A 19,844-nucleotide genomic window follows, 5' to 3' on the forward strand; every position below is an offset into this window, starting at 1 on the left:
AAAAAAAAAAAAAGAAAAGAAAAAAAATACAAAAACAAAAAGAGCATAAAAACCATTCTTTGATATATCATACTGTGAATCATAACTTTTTAGTGGCATGGTACCCCATCAGGATTCCATAATTCGGGGTTCTTCCATTTCATAACATCAATAGGAGCCCAAGGATAACTGTTTATGCTCATTTATATTGAATCCTTTGGAAATGCTATTAAATATTTCTGACAGCTATGTTATCATTGTCCGTTGAAAACGTATTTTGCACTTTCTATAGTTACAACCCACTAAGATTTTTGTTACAATAAACTCTGATATTTTCCTATGACGAAATTTTGTTTATTTCAAATGTTGGCTGGGGTTGCATCACGAGGAATTTTCTCATCTAGTGTTATTTTGACTTACTGTGTTCTGTTTGCTCATTTTCACAGTGGAGGTATGTGTCACAAGTACCTCAATCACACAAGAAAGGCATCACATGCTTCACTGGAATTATGGTTTCTGGAGCTGTTTCCATATTTGCTTCCACATCTTCAGATTGCACTGTTTGTGTTTGGGAAATGGCCTTCTCTCCTGCTGTTGGAGGTATGTCAATGTTCATTTGTTACAGATTATATGTCATTGCATATACCTTGCAGTGATCTGCATTAATGTTAGCTTCCTCAGTGGTTTGCCATCTCTGATGTTTCTTTGCCATTGCAATATTGCTTGAGGAAAACTTGTTATGTTTTTATGGCTAAAGGGTAAAATGGATTAGCAATGAAACTTAATGTATTAATGCATGAAGTTGAATATCATTTTGGTACTATTAAAAACCCAAAGGTTACAGTTTGTATGGAACAGGGTGAGTATGAGTGAACCGTCTTCATTCTTCATGTGAATTTAGTTCTTATCGGGATAATACATTTGGTTTTTATCATTTCCATCTTAATCCTCATTCTGCAGTCGGTATAGTTATTAATTAAATAGTTCATGTCATCATTGTAGGTGAATGTAAACTTTTGTGTCTGGAAACTCTATCTGTTGGTTCAAAAGCTGTAGTCGCCCTTTCGTTAGCAGAATTGCCCAGGACTACTGGTCATTTAGTCTTAGCAATGGGAGGATTAGATAACAAGGTTCATATTTATTGTGGAGAGAGAACGGGGAAGGTTTGTATCTTCAACTAATACCTTTTTTCCCTTCCCCCTTTCCTCAGTTGTTCCTTTTCCTAAATCCAGTGTATAATCTTTTCTGTTGTTTGATATATTGGTTTTCTCCATCCAGTTTATTCATGCTTGTGAATTGAAAAGTCACTCAGACTGGATCCGAAGTTTGGACTTCTCATTACCTATTTGTAGCGGGATTGAAATGGATAGCCTTCTCCTTGTAAGTTCATCACAGGATAGAAGCATTCGCATATGGAAGATGGCCTTGCATAGTTCTCCAGATAATACTAAGGTACCATACAGGAAAGAAGAAATAGGCTTAACATCATATATTGAAGGTCCTGTACTTATAGCTGGTTCTTCCTCCTATCAAATTTCTTTGGAATCCCTGCTTATTGGACATGAAGATTGGGTATATTCAGTGGAGTGGCAACCTCCTTCGTATTCTTCTGATGGGGAGACTGATTTTTATCAACCCCTGAGCATCTTATCTGCATCTATGGACAAGACAATGATGGTCTGGCAACCTGAGAAAACCACTGGAATATGGGTAAATGTGGTTACTGTTGGAGAACTAAGTCATTGTGCATTAGGTTTTTATGGCGGCCATTGGAGTCCAAGCGGAGATTCAATTTTAGCTCACGGCTATGGTGGATCTTTCCATCTTTGGAAAAATATTGGTGTTAACTTCGATGATTGGCAACCACAGAAAGTTCCATCTGGTCACTTCGCCGCAGTGATGGATGCTGCATGGGCCCGATCTGGTGAATATTTGCTGTCAGTGAGCCATGACCAGGTATATTTTGCGCTTTCATGAGAAAATTTTTGCTATTCTTGGTTATTACTTCAGAGTGGCTGCTAAAGGTCCTTCATTATGACTTGATTTGGGGCATAAATTTTTTTACCCCCTAGTTTCTTCTAGGTATTTTCAGTGCAGCCTATGGGAAACTAAAGTTTTGGAACTAGTTTGGTGAATTCCGAAACATTAGCTTGTAAATGTTTTGTTGAAAGATACTAACTGGGTGGTTGAAAGAGTCCCAGAAATATATCACATCTGCCAAGTCAGATGATAAGTCTTAGTACATATTAAAATATGCTGACTTGCTGAGCGATTTCTCTCTCTCTCTCTCTTTCTCTTGCCCTCTCTCTCTCTCCATTTTTGTGTGTACTTCTGAGATAAATTTCAAAAGGGAAAAAGAAGGGGAGGAGGGGGGGGGACCCAGTGTCACAAAAATCTGGCTGGGGTTTGGCAGTCAGACCGTTTGACCTACCAACCCTTTTCATTTATCTTCATGTAAATTTGCTGATTTGGTACATAGAACATCCCACCCAGGAACGATTACTGGACTGGTTCAGGAAATACTTACATATTGTTGATGTGTGTTGATATATATTGTTATAGCCCTTACTTAACAGCTTGAGCTTTTTGGAATAAGTGGTTGTAACATGATATCAGAGGCAGGAGGTTGGGTATTTGATCCCTGGTAAGTGCGAAGGGTTTGTGTTATGTGTTGTGGCCCTTGGTGTGACATGCAGATCTGTGTGTGTGGGTTTTTTTTGGGGGGTTGGGGGGGGGGGGGCTGCACATGCAGTGGGAAGGGGGTGTTGATGTGTGTTGATAGACATTGTTGTAGCCCTTACTTAAACAGCTCGAGCCATTGGGATAAGTGGTTGTAACACAAATAACATATGTATTGCATGTGGAAATTGAGATATGAGAAACAATTGCCCGATAGTGAAATTTGAATTTATACCCTAACCCATATCTAGCACACTCTTAAAAGACTCCTCATTTTAATCTGCTAAAAATATATCACAGAATTCATATATTTAGAAGTGTTGAGTCAAGCCCATTTTTGAGTGGTCTCACTGGCCTGTGGAATTGGTGAACTGCCACCCTGACCCAGCTTCATTAACAGATTCAATGTACAGCCAGTTTCTTTGAAAATCATGAAACACTAGTGCTCCATTCCACTTGTCCCCTTAAGTTTATTCTCCGTGGACATTATATAAATGCAGATTTGCCAATTTTTTTTTTTTTTAATCATATTTCACATATTTACGTCCTAGTTTGAAATCTAGTCTTATACTTCACTGGAGGTTTTCTGTTATGACAAGGCGGGCTTTGAAGCTACTCATAAAGGGGTTGGGGGGGGGGTTTGCGGCCTCCAGTTTGTGTTTACTAAGAGGGAAAAGGCTGGGCATGCTAGTGCTGTGTTGGCCTCTCTCCTCTCCCCTTGGAAAAGTCCTCCATGCCCCTCCCATCCCAGCCCCACCATTGGTTGAGCCGCTAGCACAAGGAAAGCTAGCAGCGTGCCCAACCTCCTCCCTGATAAATATTATGAAGGTTTTATCTTTGAGACTGGAATTCCACATATGTAGTCTTTTACTTCTTGGGACTTATCTTCTCTGCTGAAACCTTCCTAGGACAAGAGATGCACGTCGACTTTTTGAGTAACTTGGTGATGCAGATTAATAACCAAAATATGCTTGTTTTATTAGGAATAAGCCTAGGATTGGGTTGTATATGTTTTAGGTCATTAGTTCATGTGGTTTGGAGTGTATTGGACCACTTTTATGGGTCTAAAAGAGGGGCTCTAAGATTGAGTACGGGATTACTGGTTAGTTTCCTTTTTTTATTAGTTTCCTTTTTAGTTGGGTTTTGATGGGTTTAATTAGTTTCTAATTTCAGTCGGTAGTTAGTTTCTAATTTCAGTAATTGTATTTTCCTAGTTTCTATTTTCAGAATTGGAAACTAGAGTTGTTTTTTATTTAGTTTCCTATTTCAGTTTTGAAAACTAAAGTTAGCTTCTATTTTGTAAACCCCTCATCATTATTATAAATAAAGGAGAGCTCTCATTAGTAGAGCCACAATTTATGAATGAAAAAAAGAAGCTTGTTGCTATGTCTCTACTGGGACTACTGTGTGTTTGATCACAGTGGAAGGAAGTGGTGTTTGATCCATTCGACTCCTTGCGGTGGGAAGCCCGGGAGGATCTACTACAAGTGTTTTCTTCTTCTCCAAGTTCTTCTTCAAGTTCTTCTTCTACTTTATTCAAGGTTATTTACAAGTTTCTCATACTGTTCTACAGACCAGGTATTTTTCTTCTCTTACATCAGATCTGTCCAGGCGATAGTTTTTTAGATATGGAATTTTTCGACCTCAGCTCCATCTGCTGTTCACTTTTGTCTGATTTTTAAACCTAAGGTACTACTGGTATAAAGGAGAACTCGATCCAGATTTGAAGGCCATTTGACCTCTGATTACAGAGTTATCAGATTTCTCCCTGTTTTCGTCTTTTAATGACCTGTAGACTTTGATATTAAATCGGTATGCCTGCTTCTTGCTGTTATTAATTTCTGGACTGTTGTTCATATTATTCTGCTGTTCTGAACCTGATTGGACTCCTATCTGTTCCTGGTTTATTCCTAAAGAACCACTGTTGACTTGGAATTCTGTTATTCTTATCTTTTGAGATCGATATTCTGCTGGACTGGTAGATAATATTCTGATTTCTGTTATATTGTTGGGGTTGGATTGGTTGTTCTTTGGTTTAAAAGTTCCTGCAGAATGAGACTTGGTTAGACCCCTATCCTAGTCCTACATTACTTGGCCTTGAAACTGAGGTAATAAATCTTCTATCATTGTGTAGAGAGGGCTTCTCTGACCTGGACCTGACCTGATCAACCCTCATCTAATGTTTGAAATTTGAAATTGTTTCATCACTTTATATGGTTCTAATGCGTGAATTCTGTAAAAAATGCAGACTACACGTATTTTTACTCCTTGGAAAAATGAAGATTGTCTCAGAGATGGACATTATTGGCATGAAATAGCTCGACCACAAGTTCATGGTCATGATATTAACTGCGTTGCGGTCATTTGGGGAAAGGGTAACCAACGGTTTGTTAGTGGAGCAGAAGAAAAAGTTGCCCGAGTATTTGAAGCTCCTCTATCATTTTTGAAGACACTGGCTCATGCAACTGCTGAGAAATTTAGTTTTCCTGAAGATCTTCAGGAAGACGTTCAAATCTTGGGTGCAAATATGTCTGCTCTTGGATTATCACAGAAGCCCATTTACAGCCACTGTAGGCTCTCTCTCTCGTGCACACATTTCATCATTCAGATAATTGCGTTGTTTCCAATTGAATGCTGATTCATCTTAGTTTTGGTTGAATCTTAATGCTTTGTTGTGGTCTTAATGTATTACCCCTTTATTCTCATATTCAAAACTCATAATACCAGAATTTAAGGGCTAAAAAGTTAGGCTCATCGTTCTTCTAATTTCTGTTCTGATCTGACTTTTTAACCTACCCAACCCACCCATTCTACTTCCTTTATGTTTGTTGCCCCCTCGCCCACCCCATTCCCTTATGAATGCAATGAACAAGTTTTATTCGAATGGCTAGTGGGAAGAAAATAACTTCCTCTTCTGCAACTTTCCTTGTCATTTCCTCTAACTATGATTAAGGACTGATGAAAATGCTAGTAGTCTTTGAGGTGAAGAAGTAGGGAATCAAGTTGAATTTAATTTACTAAAAAAGGGCGTACCCAGTGCATGAGGCTCCTGCCACTCTGGGGTCTGGGGAGGGTCATAAAGTATGCATCCTTACACCCACTTCGCGGAGAGGCGGTTTCCCGACTCTTATTTACTATTTCTTAAAATTTCATTGTATAAAAAATCATCTTTACTTTATTTTTCTTACTCTTTCAAAGGGTTCTACTTTCACTTCCTAACCTATATGTCAATTTAAACAGAAAAGAGGGTGGGGGTGGGTGTAAATATTATCATACGTACTTCTGTATAATCTAGGTTGATGATTTTTCCAGCATCATGCACTTTTACATCCTTGAAAGTTTATGAACATCAGATTTCCCCACTTAACCCTTATCTTTTGATGTATCACTTGTGGATGCAGCTGCAAATGAAATTCCAAATGGAAATGGAAATGGAAATGTTGTAGATAACCTGGAAACTGTCCCCGATGCAGTTCCAATTGTTTTAACAGAGCCTCCTATTGAAGATCAATTGTCATGGCATACACTATGGCCAGAAACACATAAGCTTTATGGTCACGGGAATGAACTATTTTCTTTATGCTGTGATCATGGAGGGAGGCTTATTGCTTCATCATGTAAGGTATTAAACTTCATTCATACTACTATCTTTTCTTACTTGAGCTTCAGCCTTCATTCGTACTACTATCTTTTCGGTTTCTCTTATTGGTGTTACTTTTTCATATTGGGTGCTGCATACATGTTTATAATTTGATCATTAGTTTTAAGTTCGGTAAAAGTGAATGCCATTACTGGTGTTATTTTTTCATATTGGGTGCCGTATCCATGTTTACAATTTGATTAGTTTTAAGTTTAGTAAAAGTGAATACTATTACTGGTGTTATTTTTTCATATTGGGTCCCACGTCCATGTTTATAATTTGATCATTAGTTTTAAAGTTCACATTGTTGCTCTATCTGCTTTCGATTATATAAACTGTTTATAAACATCAATCTTGCAGGCCCAATCAGCTACAGTGGCAGAAATATGGCTTTGGCAAGTTGGATCATGGAAGGCTGTTGGGCGCTTGCAGTCTCACAGCTTAACTGTGACACAGATGGAATTCTGTCATGATGACTCTTTACTTTTGGCTGTTTCGAGGGATCGCCAGTTCTCGGTGTTCAAACTCACACGGACAGGTACAATCCTGAATCAAATAACATTGCCTTCTGATGATTTGGTTGCTGTCCCTTGGTTCTTGTTTGATGTCCACCTCATTTGAGATGCCATGAAGGTATTTTCATTAGTTAGTGGTCTATTAAGAAAGGAAAATGATCGCCTCACTCTTGGGTGATTCACCAATCAATTTCTTCTAGGGATATTTTAGTAATTACAGTTAGTCACCTATGCATTTGCATAAATTCCTCTTGATACCATTTCCCATTGGGTGATTTGTTAATTGCTCATTTAGAAAACATTCATTAAGTGCAAATTCTGCACTAAATCATGAAAAATAGCCACCCCATGCATTTGCATAAATACCTCTTGATACCATTTCCCATTTTGGATGATTTGTCATTTAGAAAACATTCATCGAGTGCAAATTCTGCAGAAAATCATGAAAAAACCGAAGTTTTAACATGGCATAGAGTTTTGGTTGACTAAAGTTCTTCGGAAAATGAGTCTTGCATACATTCATGGGTGTTATGCTGACTCTGATGGGGTTACGGGTTAATGCTGACTCTGATGGGGTTACGGGTCATGTGCTTTTCTCTTGATCAGCTCTCCAAGGAGTGAGCCTGGTGTTCACAATTGAGCTGTATGATAATGTTTTCATATTTTCATCTATTAAGATTTAACCATTGATGATAACTGCAACATGTCTGGTTTGTTCTGAATTAGGGGTAGATGAAGTCAGTTATGAACTCGTCGCAAAGCAGGAGGCGCACAAAAGAATAATATGGGCATGCTCGTGGAATCCATTTGGTCACGAGTTTGCAACAGGTTCAAGGGACAAAACTGTTAAGATCTGGACTGTGGAAAGTGGGTCTTCAGTTAAGCAGCTCATGACTTTACCACAATTCAGCAGTAGTATTACTGCCTTATCTTGGGTTGGTTGCAATCGTACTAGTAATCAAGGGATTCTTGCAGTTGGAATGGAAAGTGGACTCGTTGAACTATGGAGCCTTAATGGCAGAACTGATGGTGATGGCATGTCACTGCCTGGGTTCAATGCTGCTCTTGCAATTAAGTTTGATCCATTCATGTGCCATGTTTCGTCAGTACACCGTTTGGCATGGAGAAACTCAGAGAAGAGTAAGGAGAGCAGCACCATACAGCTCGCATCTTGTGGAGCTGATCAGTGTGTTAGAGTGTTTAACATAAAGGTTGATTAAATTAATGGTATTAATTAACTGCTAATGTAGTATGGGGTAGTGTGCCATTATCACTTTAATTATGGAATTAACTTGCTGTAAAGGTGTCCAATTGTTTTTGCTCCAAGTGTTGTACAATTGCAGATTATAGAGCCAACTGGTATGCCAAAGAGGGAAATTAAAATAGGTAAAAAGGAAAGGGGTCAGGGTTGTGTGGAGGTAACCTCCCATGCCATTGGCGCAGGGAATGGTGTAATCCACAGGGGACCCATATGTGGTCAAGTTATGAGAATGGCAAAACCCATGTGAGAAGGCCATGGTACACTGGAATGGACTATGATGAAAATTTTAACCTTTGATGACTTTAACCAATCCCGCTAGGTAACTAGGGAGATGATTTTATAGCTGAGTGGAACCTCTTACTACATGATGGTAGTTTTCCAGCAATATATTGAAATCGTTTAGCCATCAATTGGGCTATTTCTTTGAGTTAGGCTGTACTTTGGTTCTTTGACTGGACAAACGGTTTGCTTCTTAAATGAACCATTGAAAAGGTGATACAAAATTCTGTCCAGAATGCTAAGATTGCCCATGTAGAGAGGTCATGGAATCACGGTCTGTAGCAGGAGCCATGACAACTTTTGCCAGACAGACCTGTTGAGCCATTTAATTACATGTGGCACACAGTAACATGATTCATTGGTACAGTAGGCTCTGTTTGTATGTATTCTTAAGAATATAGATTCTGGGTTTAGAATGCATTCAGAGACAATTCTTATTTTTACTTCAGAATGTGTTATAGACAGAATCTATTTTGAGAATGCATTAGGTCCATTTCAAGGAGGGATTGGATGGATTATCCATGGTAGTAGGGGACTCCCTCCTGTGTCTATATCGTCTCCGGTGTGTTTCTCATTCCCCTTGCAAGGTGAGGCTCTGGCTGTTCGGCATTTCTTAAGGCATCAATGACATCACAGTGGAGTCCGACTACGAAGACCTCATTTCATTTGTATCTCCGTTGAATTCAGTCTCCCCCACCCCCAAAAAAAAAAAGTTGCTCCAAATTGTTTAGGATATCAAGCACCTTAATATCTTCTTTAGAAGTTGCTCTTTCCATTTCATTCCTAGGGAGATTAACAATGTAACTGACTTCCTCGCCAGGAAGGCCTTGTCTTGTGCAAGTGAGATAGTTTGGCCTCTTTTCACTCCTTGGCTATTTGTTTCTGGTACTCTAGATTTGATGAATAGTCCCAAATCAGATATTATTTAGTACCAAGAAAGAATAATATATTTCTACATCAACTATTCATGTTTTTGGAATCCTCAAATAGTATATTTTTGACTTTCTACCAATTGTATTAAATTGTCTTACTTCACTATAGTCATATTTTGCATAAACTTTCAAAAAAAATTCCCTTTCCCATTCCCTTTTATTGCACAGATAGTATAAGAGTAACAAGATCACCAACCATTATCCAGCAAGTTGGGAGGTTTTTTAGCCATACAATGAGCATCATCCATAAGGCTCCATAAATTACATGAGCCACCTAATCATCTCATTCATAATTCTAAAAATATATAAATATAACTTAGATACGTCCAATGATCTTGGCGTAAGATTGCAGCTGCCAATATCAATCCACTTTGCCAAAAAAGATATTCCTGATCATCTCTTCTAACTGCCATCCCATTGTAGATCCAGTCAATCTTTCCTTGAACACTATATAAAGATCACAAAGATTTCTGTGGTTACACAGCATGCATAGTCTATAGCCTTCTGAAGTTAGAAAAGAACCTATATCTGATACAAATGTTCTCACATCCATTATTAGCATTCAACCATGTGGTGGTTCAACCATTTTGTACAATAACCTCTTGAACCCCCACTTGGTGTTTGGCCAAGAATGCAAGTTCAGCCGGGCAGACTTTATTCATTCTTTCCCCTGATTGACCTTCATTGGCTCCAAATTTTATTCATTTCATGAAATCCATGTGAATTACACAGCAATAGCAGTCATTTGACATTCACAGACACACAATCCTTGATACTTGCATCATATTTTATCTTGTTTTTTCCTGTTGTTCCCAAGGTCTTCAATAAACTGTACTGTAGGACAAGAACAACATAAAAGAGTACATTCCTTAGAAGATATGAAGGTTTGCACATGGGAAAGCACAATATCCTCCAATGGAAGAAAACCAAGAGTAATACCAAAAAGAATTGGATCTTTCAGAGGTGGTTTTGTCAATTTAAATGAATGGTCTAAAGTGTCTCTCCAAGTTGAATATACCTCATCCTCTGTTGCTGGGCTATAAATCTGGCTTAAAATTTCTGGCTTAATTCAAAGATGGAGAGGCGCAAAGTCTCCAACTGGTTTTAACCATCACCATTACCCCCAGTTCCGTGTGATACACCCTACCCCCTAATTTACTTACTATTTTTTATAAGAGTGAATCTGGTCCTATTTGAGTATGATCAGATTTTATTTGATGTCAGTTGATGCCATCAGAATCATGTCAATCAACCAGATTCGCTAGTTCAGCAGGTTGAACCAGAATGAGGACCCAGAAACGGGTCATCCATTAGAATAATCATGTTAGTTCTGCATTCAAACATTGATTGTAACCACTGCTGTATCAATATTTTCCAGGTTAATAAAGAAAAGGTCCAGGTTTGGGACCTTGTGGAGGTTTGATTCATCTGGCAATTAGACCTTTCTGTTCAAATTCTTTTGCAGGTCAATAAAGAAAAGAAGGTCCAACTCTTCACCAGAACCATGAGGCTCTGATCGTTGATTATTCTGATACATTGCCTTAAATGACAGAAGTTATGGTTTAAGACATGAGGCCTTGGTTATGCTGTTTTCTTCATAAACCTGTTAGCCGACTGACTCATTGCACGCATTGAAGGACACTGGATCAATCAGTCAATGACCCCAACCAGTAAACAGCTGACTCAGTTAAATTTTATTATTCTTTTTAATCCCAACTGAAAGGTTGAAACAGAAGGAACCTAAAACTTCACATAATAAAGAAACTATCACAGTGTACGGATTGTGAAACCCAAGTTCTAGGACATATCTGAATCCAAGGAAAAGGGGAAAATGTTGTCGCCTTGAATGTAAGGAAGTGTGTGGCATAAACTTCATTAAGGGCTGTTAGTTGTCGAAAAAAATGTACCTCTTCCATCGTTTACAACTTTATTACCACTCTTCCTAGGTTGTTGATAACTTCGCAAGAGAAAAAATGTGTTGAGCAATCTCTAAAGAAGCACCAGGCCGTGCCGCTTTCATAGCCTTATCAGACATCTCTGCCATCAGACTTCCATTATCTGTCCAACGTAGAAAAATGTGAGGGATGCTGGAGTACAACAATACTTGGCATGATGGCTGGAATGGTTATGTCAACAAGAAAGAGTTGAAATTAGGCCACTATCCAATATAAACTTGTTCTTTAAAAACGTTTGGAAAAGATATATTATAGAACAAATAAATAACAATCAACAAACTTTCTCATCAAGACCTGAAAACACTAATAAGAATTAATATTGCCTTAGTCATTTAGCAAAACAAACAACTTCACTCCCAAAACAAAGAAAAATAACGAAAGACACCCTCAGTTATAACATCTACTTGAGGGTTCCCCATCACTCCCCTTCTCATCCATCCATCTGCTAGCATAACCTGTTTTACTACAGATCCATGCAGACGGTCGGCCTCGGCCCAACGGTAAGGTTGCTCCATTGTGACTTAGTGGCCATGGGTCCGAGTCGGAAAACAGCCTCTCCGCGAAGCAGGGTAAGGCTTCCTACATTATAATCCTCCCTAGACCCTGCAGTGGCGGGAGCCTAGAGCACTGCGTATGCCCTTTTTACTCAAGATACATGCAGCTTTAATACAACCATCTGACAAATAAAAGCCTCATCCTTTGGATTCTCTATTTCCCAACCCTCCGTTAATTCATCTCATCCCTTCTTTAATCAGTAACACTTCCATGAGAAAAGGTGTGAGCAAAATGATTACAATACCAATGAACAGGACAAATGCTTGAACAATTACGCAAAAAACAGCATAAGAAATAAACAACATTACAAAATAAGACCCAATAGAATTCATTTAACTTGAGATGTAATTGACTACCTCAATATTGGGATAAGGCTTTGTTGTTGTTGACATGTTGTAATTTACTACCTCAATCTTGATACAAATTCATAAATATATAGGTCTTGAACTAAGTGTATGTGTTCAAGGACCTGGCCACGTGTGGGTGCTGGATCCAATGTCTAACAAGAACCCTAAAACATGGAAGTATGGACATCTGTCCAAGTGCAATCATCCAAGCATCTCCCTCCCTCTTTAAAATTGAACAGTAAAGAACCCTTCTTGCATAAAAGTGGTTTTAATAATAACTCGTTCTATTTTAATTACCAGGCGTCTCTCTTTCCTAATATCAATTCACTATGATTAGGTCTCTTTAAAATTAAACAGTAAAGAACCCTTCTTGCATAAAAGTGGTTTTAATAATAACTCGTTCTATTTCCTAATTACCAGGCGTCTCACTCTCTCAAATGCACACGCACTTCAAAGTTGATAAAAGAATTAGGTGTTTCCTTCAAATATGAAACTTGGATAACATGTATCAATTCACTATGATTAGGAATGAGCCAGGTGTGAATTAGTGTTTCCCTTCTATCATTAACATTGTCTATGTGCATTATAATATGAGATTGAGAGAGAAGCACAAAAGCCCGGGCATGGACAACGATACAACTCCAGTCGAGTTGAGAGAAATCTTCCAAATGGAAGATGAGGAGGATCCCCTTCACAAGTTGGCCCAACACCCAGATTGGGGTGAGCTTGTGTCAGATGAGGCTGGGTGTTGGCCCAACACCCAGATTGCTTCACAGGCGGGTGCTGATGTCGAGGAGCATACGACATCAGAGGGCAAAGTACACTCATAGACCGGACAACCATTTGAGTCCCAGACTAGTGGAGCTTATGACGAATAGTGGTTGTGTTCCTCAGATGTCACTCACACACCTTCCCTAACTCGGCGTTATGATGATGATGGTGGTGGTAGTGGAGGCGGTTATGATGATAGTGATAAATTTACAACCTTAAGCGGTGAACATGACCAGATGATGCAAGATCCAGATCCAGAGCCAGAGCCTATCAGATTCACATGGAGGACCCAGTTCAATCATGCCACGCAGGATCAAGACCATAGTGCACGTACCGATAAAGGCTACCCTTGAGGTCCATGCAAGCAATTCATATTTGAGAAGGCAACTGGGGTTGGCATGGATGCATCCATTGAGCTTGTCTGGAACAATGGAAGCCATGAGTTTGGGGGAGAGTAGAGAATCTAGGCATTGGCGTGCAACATCCTTCATAGGAGAGAGCCCCAACTCAGCAAATCATAATAATAGTGGCTTTGGGAGCGTCGGTTCAGCATCACATGCTGGGTATGGTGTATATGTTGGTGGACCATCCTTCGAGAGCAATTGTTCAACATTTGGCTATGAGAGAGGCTATGGTGGCGACAATAGTGGATCGTCTACTTCATTCCTCAGCATTGAGCATGGAAGTGGGCAGGTGTTGGGTCATGTTTCATCAATAGCATCTTCTCATATCCACCCCAACCATTTGTGCTAGATCCACCCAGTTCCAATCTCAGTGAGCCCTTAGCTAGGTTGGGATACCTTCGGTTTGTTGCTGATGTGGATTATAGGTGGGCTATCATGGACTTTCAGAACAACTGGGCATAAAATATGCTATAGGATACATATGTGTTGCATTCAGAGGAGCTTCACTGACATCTTCAATGTTACGCAACTAGTGGATTAAACCCACCAAGAAACTCCATGTGGTAGTGAGTGAGTGGTGAGTGTTGTACTGTTGTATGCTTGTATTTCCCTAGCCTTATGAATTTTTTGATTGTTTTAATTGCATATTTACATCTCAGTAGCTAAATTTATATGTTTAATATGGCTAGTGTACAATAACATTCAGAGTACACTAGCAAACTTGTCTATCATAAGTGCATCCATGCATTTCTTGAGCATTCTCATGCATATCTTGTGTCTCTTTGATATGATACGATATGATACGTCTCTTAAAATCACCACTCCGAAACAATATCCGATACTGATACTTAAAATCCTTGTCCGGTATAACCTTATAATCTTCACATAATAACCTATCGGTCTTTGTAGTTAGAAAGAAATCTAATTGGCTACTATTTGCCCCACTTTTCAAGGTTATCAAATGTTTTTCTCTCTTTTCAAAGCATGTGTTACTATAGCAAATTCTAAAACTAAAGTCCCCCCCCCCTTCATTTCTATCTCCAAATTCATATCCTCCATGAATTCTTTCATAACCTCAACTATCTCTTCCAAGATGTCCATATTTCCCTCTATAATAATCTTTTCCGCACAAATAATTCCTTGAACTAATCTATCCATGAGTTCCCAAAATTGTTTCCTAGTATTTTCATCCAATCCTATTGGGGTGCGTAAGCAATAATTATATTGATTACCTCTTTTCCTAACACAAGTTTGACATACATTATCCCATCACCAATTCTTTTAACATGTTCAACATAATTTTTAAATCTTTATCTACTACTATTCCCACCCCCAATTCTATTATTTCTATCCCCAATATACCAAATCTTATTGTCAACTGAAATTTCAACAATAGTTTTTTTTTTTTTTTTTAATCAAACCTCTAACTCACTTAATTAACACTAGGGGTTCCTATGTGTATTCTTTTTCAAGGCTACAATATCTAGGAGTGATTCTCAGAGAGTTGAAATCAGTTGTGGCATTGTAATACTGTGGTTTTGCCTGGACAGAAACAAAGTGAAGCAAATAATGCAATAATGCCAACCATAAGAACTCAAATATCAAATACTGGAACCTTATCAAGGGAGACAAGATCAATGACAAACCTAAGGTCTCTTCAATTGCGATTGCAAGAGTAGTTGAATCAAGTTCATCTTCCATTATAACCTTTGAACCTGCTATATCTGCCATTATAAAAGCATTTTTTGTTTGATGTCCTTCAGCAACGTTTGGCGACGGGATCTACAACATTAAGAGAGAATAATCATTCCATCAAGCAATCCAATGAATCCACTTGCGATGTAAAATAAAGCTTAAAGAAAATAAATATTTCGAAGCAAATTTCAGCTTTGAATGTTGATATCATCCCATGCAATATCAAAGAGATACTAAAACAACTACTAACATGAGCTGGACAGTATAGGAAACAATCCAGTTATTTCTTTATGGAATTCTCTGCTCTTGTTGATCTTCACACATTATCAAAGGTTTGAACTATCTATTGACCCAGATAATGGATAATGAAAATTTATGAGGCGCAGAGTAATTCATATACAAGTTCAGCTTGATAGAGCATATGTCAAAATTTCAAAAATAAATGGCATCCAAATAGTATTGCAGGATGGATACATAGCAAAACCACCTTGACCTAACTAATACCCCTTGGTTAGTTTAAATTCTTGCCTCATTCGATTCATCATCAGGAATCCAATATTCATCTGAACCTGTCTCCCCTCCATTACACACTTTTTGGGGCCTCTGAAACGGTTTTAATCTTTTTGGATGCATTGGCTGATGAATGCTGGATCAAAATGCCATGAAGTTGGAAGGTAGTGATGTTTACATTAGGGAAATATAAATCCTTTTCTATATATATATATATATATATATTTTTTTTTTTTCTTAATGGCTGTTTCCTTGTGTAGGTGTTCATCGCAGGACGAAAACTGACTGATCATTTTAAGAAAAGTTAATAAATTACATTCAATGATGAGACTAAGATGGTGCAAAGGTTGATAATTTTGGAAAAAGTTCAAAGATGAAAATTATTATAGTTTTCTTTTAACCTTCTATTTTGATTATTGGAAAATACAGTAGCAGAGCCAAGAAAAGGCAGTGTCAAATTAAAGGATTGGTGAAACCGCATCCCGTAATGATTAAAAACAATGGAAAGAGCACGATCCTCCCATGTTACAAAATCAACACACACAAGAATGATAGCTCCACTCTCATTTCTCAAAATTGAATTAAAAAAGGCAAGCAGGGGACGAAAACGCCACATCATGTTGGCCTATCATAGCTTCAGTGGAAGTAAAATGCACCTTGAACAATATATAAGAGGAAGTAACCTGAGCTGCAGGGTGGCAGGGATTGCCTTCCCAAAAGTATTATTTCAGACGCCAGTAGGATCAGAAGTCTCTGGGTCAGCTCATTACTATGTCCTACAACCACCAACAAAAAATTGTGAAGCATAATGAGTCATGATTTTCCCCCCCAGTTTTGATCAGTAAACCTAATAACGATATCATTGGGACCTAAAACTCTATAGCCTAGTGTTGATAAGGGATCTCAATACTCTTCTCCCCTTAGCATTCAGGATCAAAATTTGGAACTTCAAATACAAGTGCCACAAATTCCAAACCCTTGGATGCAACATAAAACTTCAATTTGCCGAATAAAGGCAAAAAATTTGATTGTAGTAGGCATGAGTGTCCACCAAAATCACCATTACCTATGTCGTGAATCTATCATGCTTAAACTCAAAAGCATATTCTATTTAGGAAATCCCATTAGCTTCCTTGCAATAGATGAAGACGAGTTTGGTTTCGAATAAAGATAAAAAGTATCAAGACACAAGGAACTCGACAAAACCAAAGTGGCCATAAATGCTCTTGGCTTATTTCTTACATTTTTAGATATGTTTCTTACCTAGGTTAGTTCATCATAGCAATGTTTTGTAAAATACTGGAAAGCCAGATCATTCTGTTCCAAAAGTTTAATGGTTGAAAGAATCTAAACAGTTAGCACTGTTGACATAAGAAACAATAAAAACAGGATAAGAATTCAAAATATAGAAATGGGCACTTGAAATTATAAACCACCCTTTCTTTCCATTTCATCAGTTATATGCCAGAAACACAGTTCATGCTCAATTGGAACAATTCCATTATCGACAATAGTTTCTATAGAAAGCCTGTGTTCAAAATGTATAACTACCAGAATAGAAGGTTTTCCAGTGGCTAAGATCTCAGAGCAAGTCATTGCACCAGCTCTAGAAATGACAAGGTCTGCAGCCGCATATGCCAAATCCATTGAATGCAAGAACCTTCAAATAATTGAGAAAATTCAGATTCAAATTGAAATCAAAAAGCAATAGAAATTGAAGATAAATATGACGTAAAATACTAGAAGTGAGCAGTGGACAAGATAATCAAACAACACCTCAAAAAGTTGTCCAGCAATTCAATTTTACTAGTGCAATTTAGTGCTCAACTTAAAGATAATCATATCTCAGCTCGAAATCTTTCATAATATATCCAAATGTTATGGGTATTTAATTTTTAGTTTCATGTGTAAAGTTCCATATAAATACATTAGTATGAGATTTAGAATTCAACTTATATCATCCCTCTCTACCAGTATGAGAGAGACAGAATCACCACACAGGACATTCATGCTTTTCTGTGTGTGTGTGCTTGGGGTTTTCCAGTCTGCAGAGTCAGTTGTCTCACCTTACTAATTTCATTACTACACAACGAGTGACATAATTTAGAACCAGAACAAATCAACTAAATGAAAGCAAACCAAAAAAAAAAAAAGCAAAGAAGAAGAAGACTCACGGACTCAATAGCAAACGGGAATGGTTCCTAACGAGGCTCTCCATCTCATCAAAAGCTTGAACACCCGTCTGCCAAATAATGAACATGCTCTTATGTTCCTGCAGCATCTGATAATAAATGTTCAGAAGCGCAATGTTAATGGCATTGGCACCAAAAGATCCCCCAAGCACCAACACAACCTTGGCCTCTGAATCCCCAGATTTGGCTGCCTTCGGAAAGAAATGAGACCTTGCCACGGCCTTGGACGCATAACGCCTCAGAGACAACCTAACAGGATTCCCACTTACAATACATTTTTGCTTTGGAAAATACTCTAGTGACGAATTGAAAGCAACAAAAATGAGATCAGCAAAAATCGAGAGAACCCGATTAGCTATCCCGGGCATAGAGTTCTGCTCTTGAATCACGACCTTCAACCCATTGAGTGCCGCAGCTATGCACACAGGGAAGGAGACATAGCCACCAGTCCCGAATACGACCTGAGGATCGAAATCCCTCACTACCTTCCTACACTCTACCACATACTGGAACAGACGGAACGGAAGGAGAAGATTTTTCAGAGAAAATATAGGACGGGTCAACGGCACCGCGGGGATAGAAACGAAATCGTAGCCCGCTGAAGGGATTGCTGTGCTTTCCATTCCATGTTTGGTTCCAGCGAATAGGACTTGAATACTAGGGTCAATAGTCTTGAGTTCATCGGCAATGGCGACGGCAGGATAGATGTGGCCACCGGTACCTCCAGCGGCAAACATGATCCGTAGATTATCTCCGATTCTGGTTGAAGGTGCGTTTTTCTCCGTATCAACAGCTAAGCAGCAGAAAAGCTTGGAATTCCTGAAACCAAAACAGAGTAATCAGACAAACCTAGAGAGAGAAAGAGTGAGGAAAATGAGTAAAATGAAGCACTTACCTTGTGGTAGATGTTGAGAAGGGAAGAGAAGGGGACTTGAGCTTGAGTAGAGAGATGGAAGAGATGGGAGTAAGAGAGAGAAGAGACATGGAATCCATTGAAGCAGAGGTTGAAGATGATTGAAGCTCTGCTTCATACAATGCATTCGTGTAAGTCGAAGAGGAGGGGGAGGAGGAGGAGGAAGAAGCTCAGAGCTCGGGTGCTTGTGACGTTAACAGTCAACCTCCTTTTCCCTTCGGGGTTTTCTAACCTGTGAAGGAAACAAGTGACCGTGACAATGAAGATTTTATCATTTTGTGGGAATCGGGGGGCTGATCTATAGCTAGCCCGACGAATCCGAGACCGAATATTGGCCTTCAAAGGTAAAGTAGGATCCTCTAGTCAAGCCAACCCCCACGCCCACAGTACTACTCATGGTGGTGCTCATGCCGCCCAAGCTCCTGTGCGCGACATTTGTCACAGCTATTCAATTCGCCAACCATGAATAGAAAATGACTCGACAAGGCACACCGCCCTTGTGCTGCTCACTAGGGTGAGCACCAATGAAGGCATAGGACGGGACATCATTTGAATGAGACATAAGCCATGTGAAAAAGGAGATTGAGAGATAGACATAGATAATTCAAGTTAGTCTAAATTCTCTATCCATGTCGGGTCCTCTTCACAAATGTAGTTACCAATGAAGTGGATCTCCATTTTAATCGACGCAATTATAAGCAAGGGTGATTCTCACATTAATTTTAGATTTCAAAATCTAAAATTGATAGGGGTGTCAACTCTCGAATGGTTGGTTTGATTCGGTCTGATTTGGTCAGGCTAGATAAAGTCAAATTGAAACCAGCACCATAAGAGAAGGCTCACTTTTACCTTATTTGGTTTTGGTTTTCTCTTATCAAGTTTTTATAGCTTGGTATCAGGTTTAGTCCTCTTTGATTTTGAATTACTTTGTATATATAAATAATTATGAAAAATGATTAATTAATGATTTATATGGCAATGTTTCTGTTTCAAAAAAAAAAAAATTTTTTTGTTTTTTTATCTAGATTTTTGGAGTAATTGTTTACCGACAATGTTATATAAAAAACCTTTACAAAAAATTTCTTTTTATCAAATTACATAAAATGAATATGCCTTCAAGTTGCATTGGAGGTGGAGGTGATGGTGTGCAATTTTTTTTTTTTTTTCCTTTCCATTACAAACTAACACAATCTAAATTTTTTTTTGGGTAAAACTTT

At 38.5% G+C, this 19,844-nt stretch overlaps 2 protein-coding genes across 6 annotated transcripts in view; one reads left to right on the forward strand and one right to left on the reverse strand.

Annotated features, from left to right (window-relative positions):
• LOC122068023 (elongator complex protein 2) overlaps window positions 1-8,169 on the forward strand; it is a 9,143-nt gene extending 974 nt beyond the window's left edge. The window contains exons 4-10 of the mRNA XM_042632164.1: window positions 426-579; window positions 982-1,142; window positions 1,258-1,935; window positions 4,907-5,228; window positions 6,060-6,280; window positions 6,659-6,836; window positions 7,540-8,169. Coding sequence (XP_042488098.1) covers window positions 426-579; window positions 982-1,142; window positions 1,258-1,935; window positions 4,907-5,228; window positions 6,060-6,280; window positions 6,659-6,836; window positions 7,540-8,033 — 2,208 coding nt within the window. The 3' untranslated portion in view covers window positions 8,034-8,169. The remainder of the gene's footprint in view (window positions 1-425; window positions 580-981; window positions 1,143-1,257; window positions 1,936-4,906; window positions 5,229-6,059; window positions 6,281-6,658; window positions 6,837-7,539) is intronic.
• A 1,242-nt stretch (window positions 8,170-9,411) lies between these two features.
• Window positions 9,412-18,982, reverse strand: LOC122084020 (UDP-N-acetylglucosamine--N-acetylmuramyl-(pentapeptide) pyrophosphoryl-undecaprenol N-acetylglucosamine transferase). 5 transcript variants are annotated; one of them, XM_042652013.1, is made up of 6 exons: window positions 18,610-18,968; window positions 17,697-18,533; window positions 17,074-17,182; window positions 14,964-15,099; window positions 11,193-11,343; window positions 9,412-9,732 (listed from the first exon to the last, which is right to left on the reverse strand). In XM_042652013.1, exons 1-5 carry the CDS (start codon window positions 18,705-18,707, stop codon window positions 11,228-11,230), a joined length of 1,296 nt encoding a protein of 431 aa, XP_042507947.1. In that variant the 5' UTR covers window positions 18,708-18,968; the 3' UTR covers window positions 9,412-9,732; window positions 11,193-11,227. The 5 variants fall into 5 exon arrangements, 4 of the variants coding, with proteins under 4 accessions (XP_042507947.1, XP_042507956.1, XP_042507938.1 ...); XM_042652022.1 differs by lacking the exon at window positions 9,412-9,732 and adding an exon at window positions 9,741-10,119 and having other exon boundaries at window positions 18,610-18,970; XM_042652004.1 differs by lacking the exon at window positions 9,412-9,732 and having other exon boundaries at window positions 10,957-11,343; window positions 18,610-18,967.
• Between the last annotated feature and the right edge of the window lie 862 nt (window positions 18,983-19,844).

This window comes from Macadamia integrifolia, chromosome 1 (assembly GCF_013358625.1).
Source record: "Macadamia integrifolia cultivar HAES 741 chromosome 1, SCU_Mint_v3, whole genome shotgun sequence".
NCBI classification, from domain to species: domain Eukaryota; kingdom Viridiplantae; phylum Streptophyta; class Magnoliopsida; order Proteales; family Proteaceae; genus Macadamia; species Macadamia integrifolia.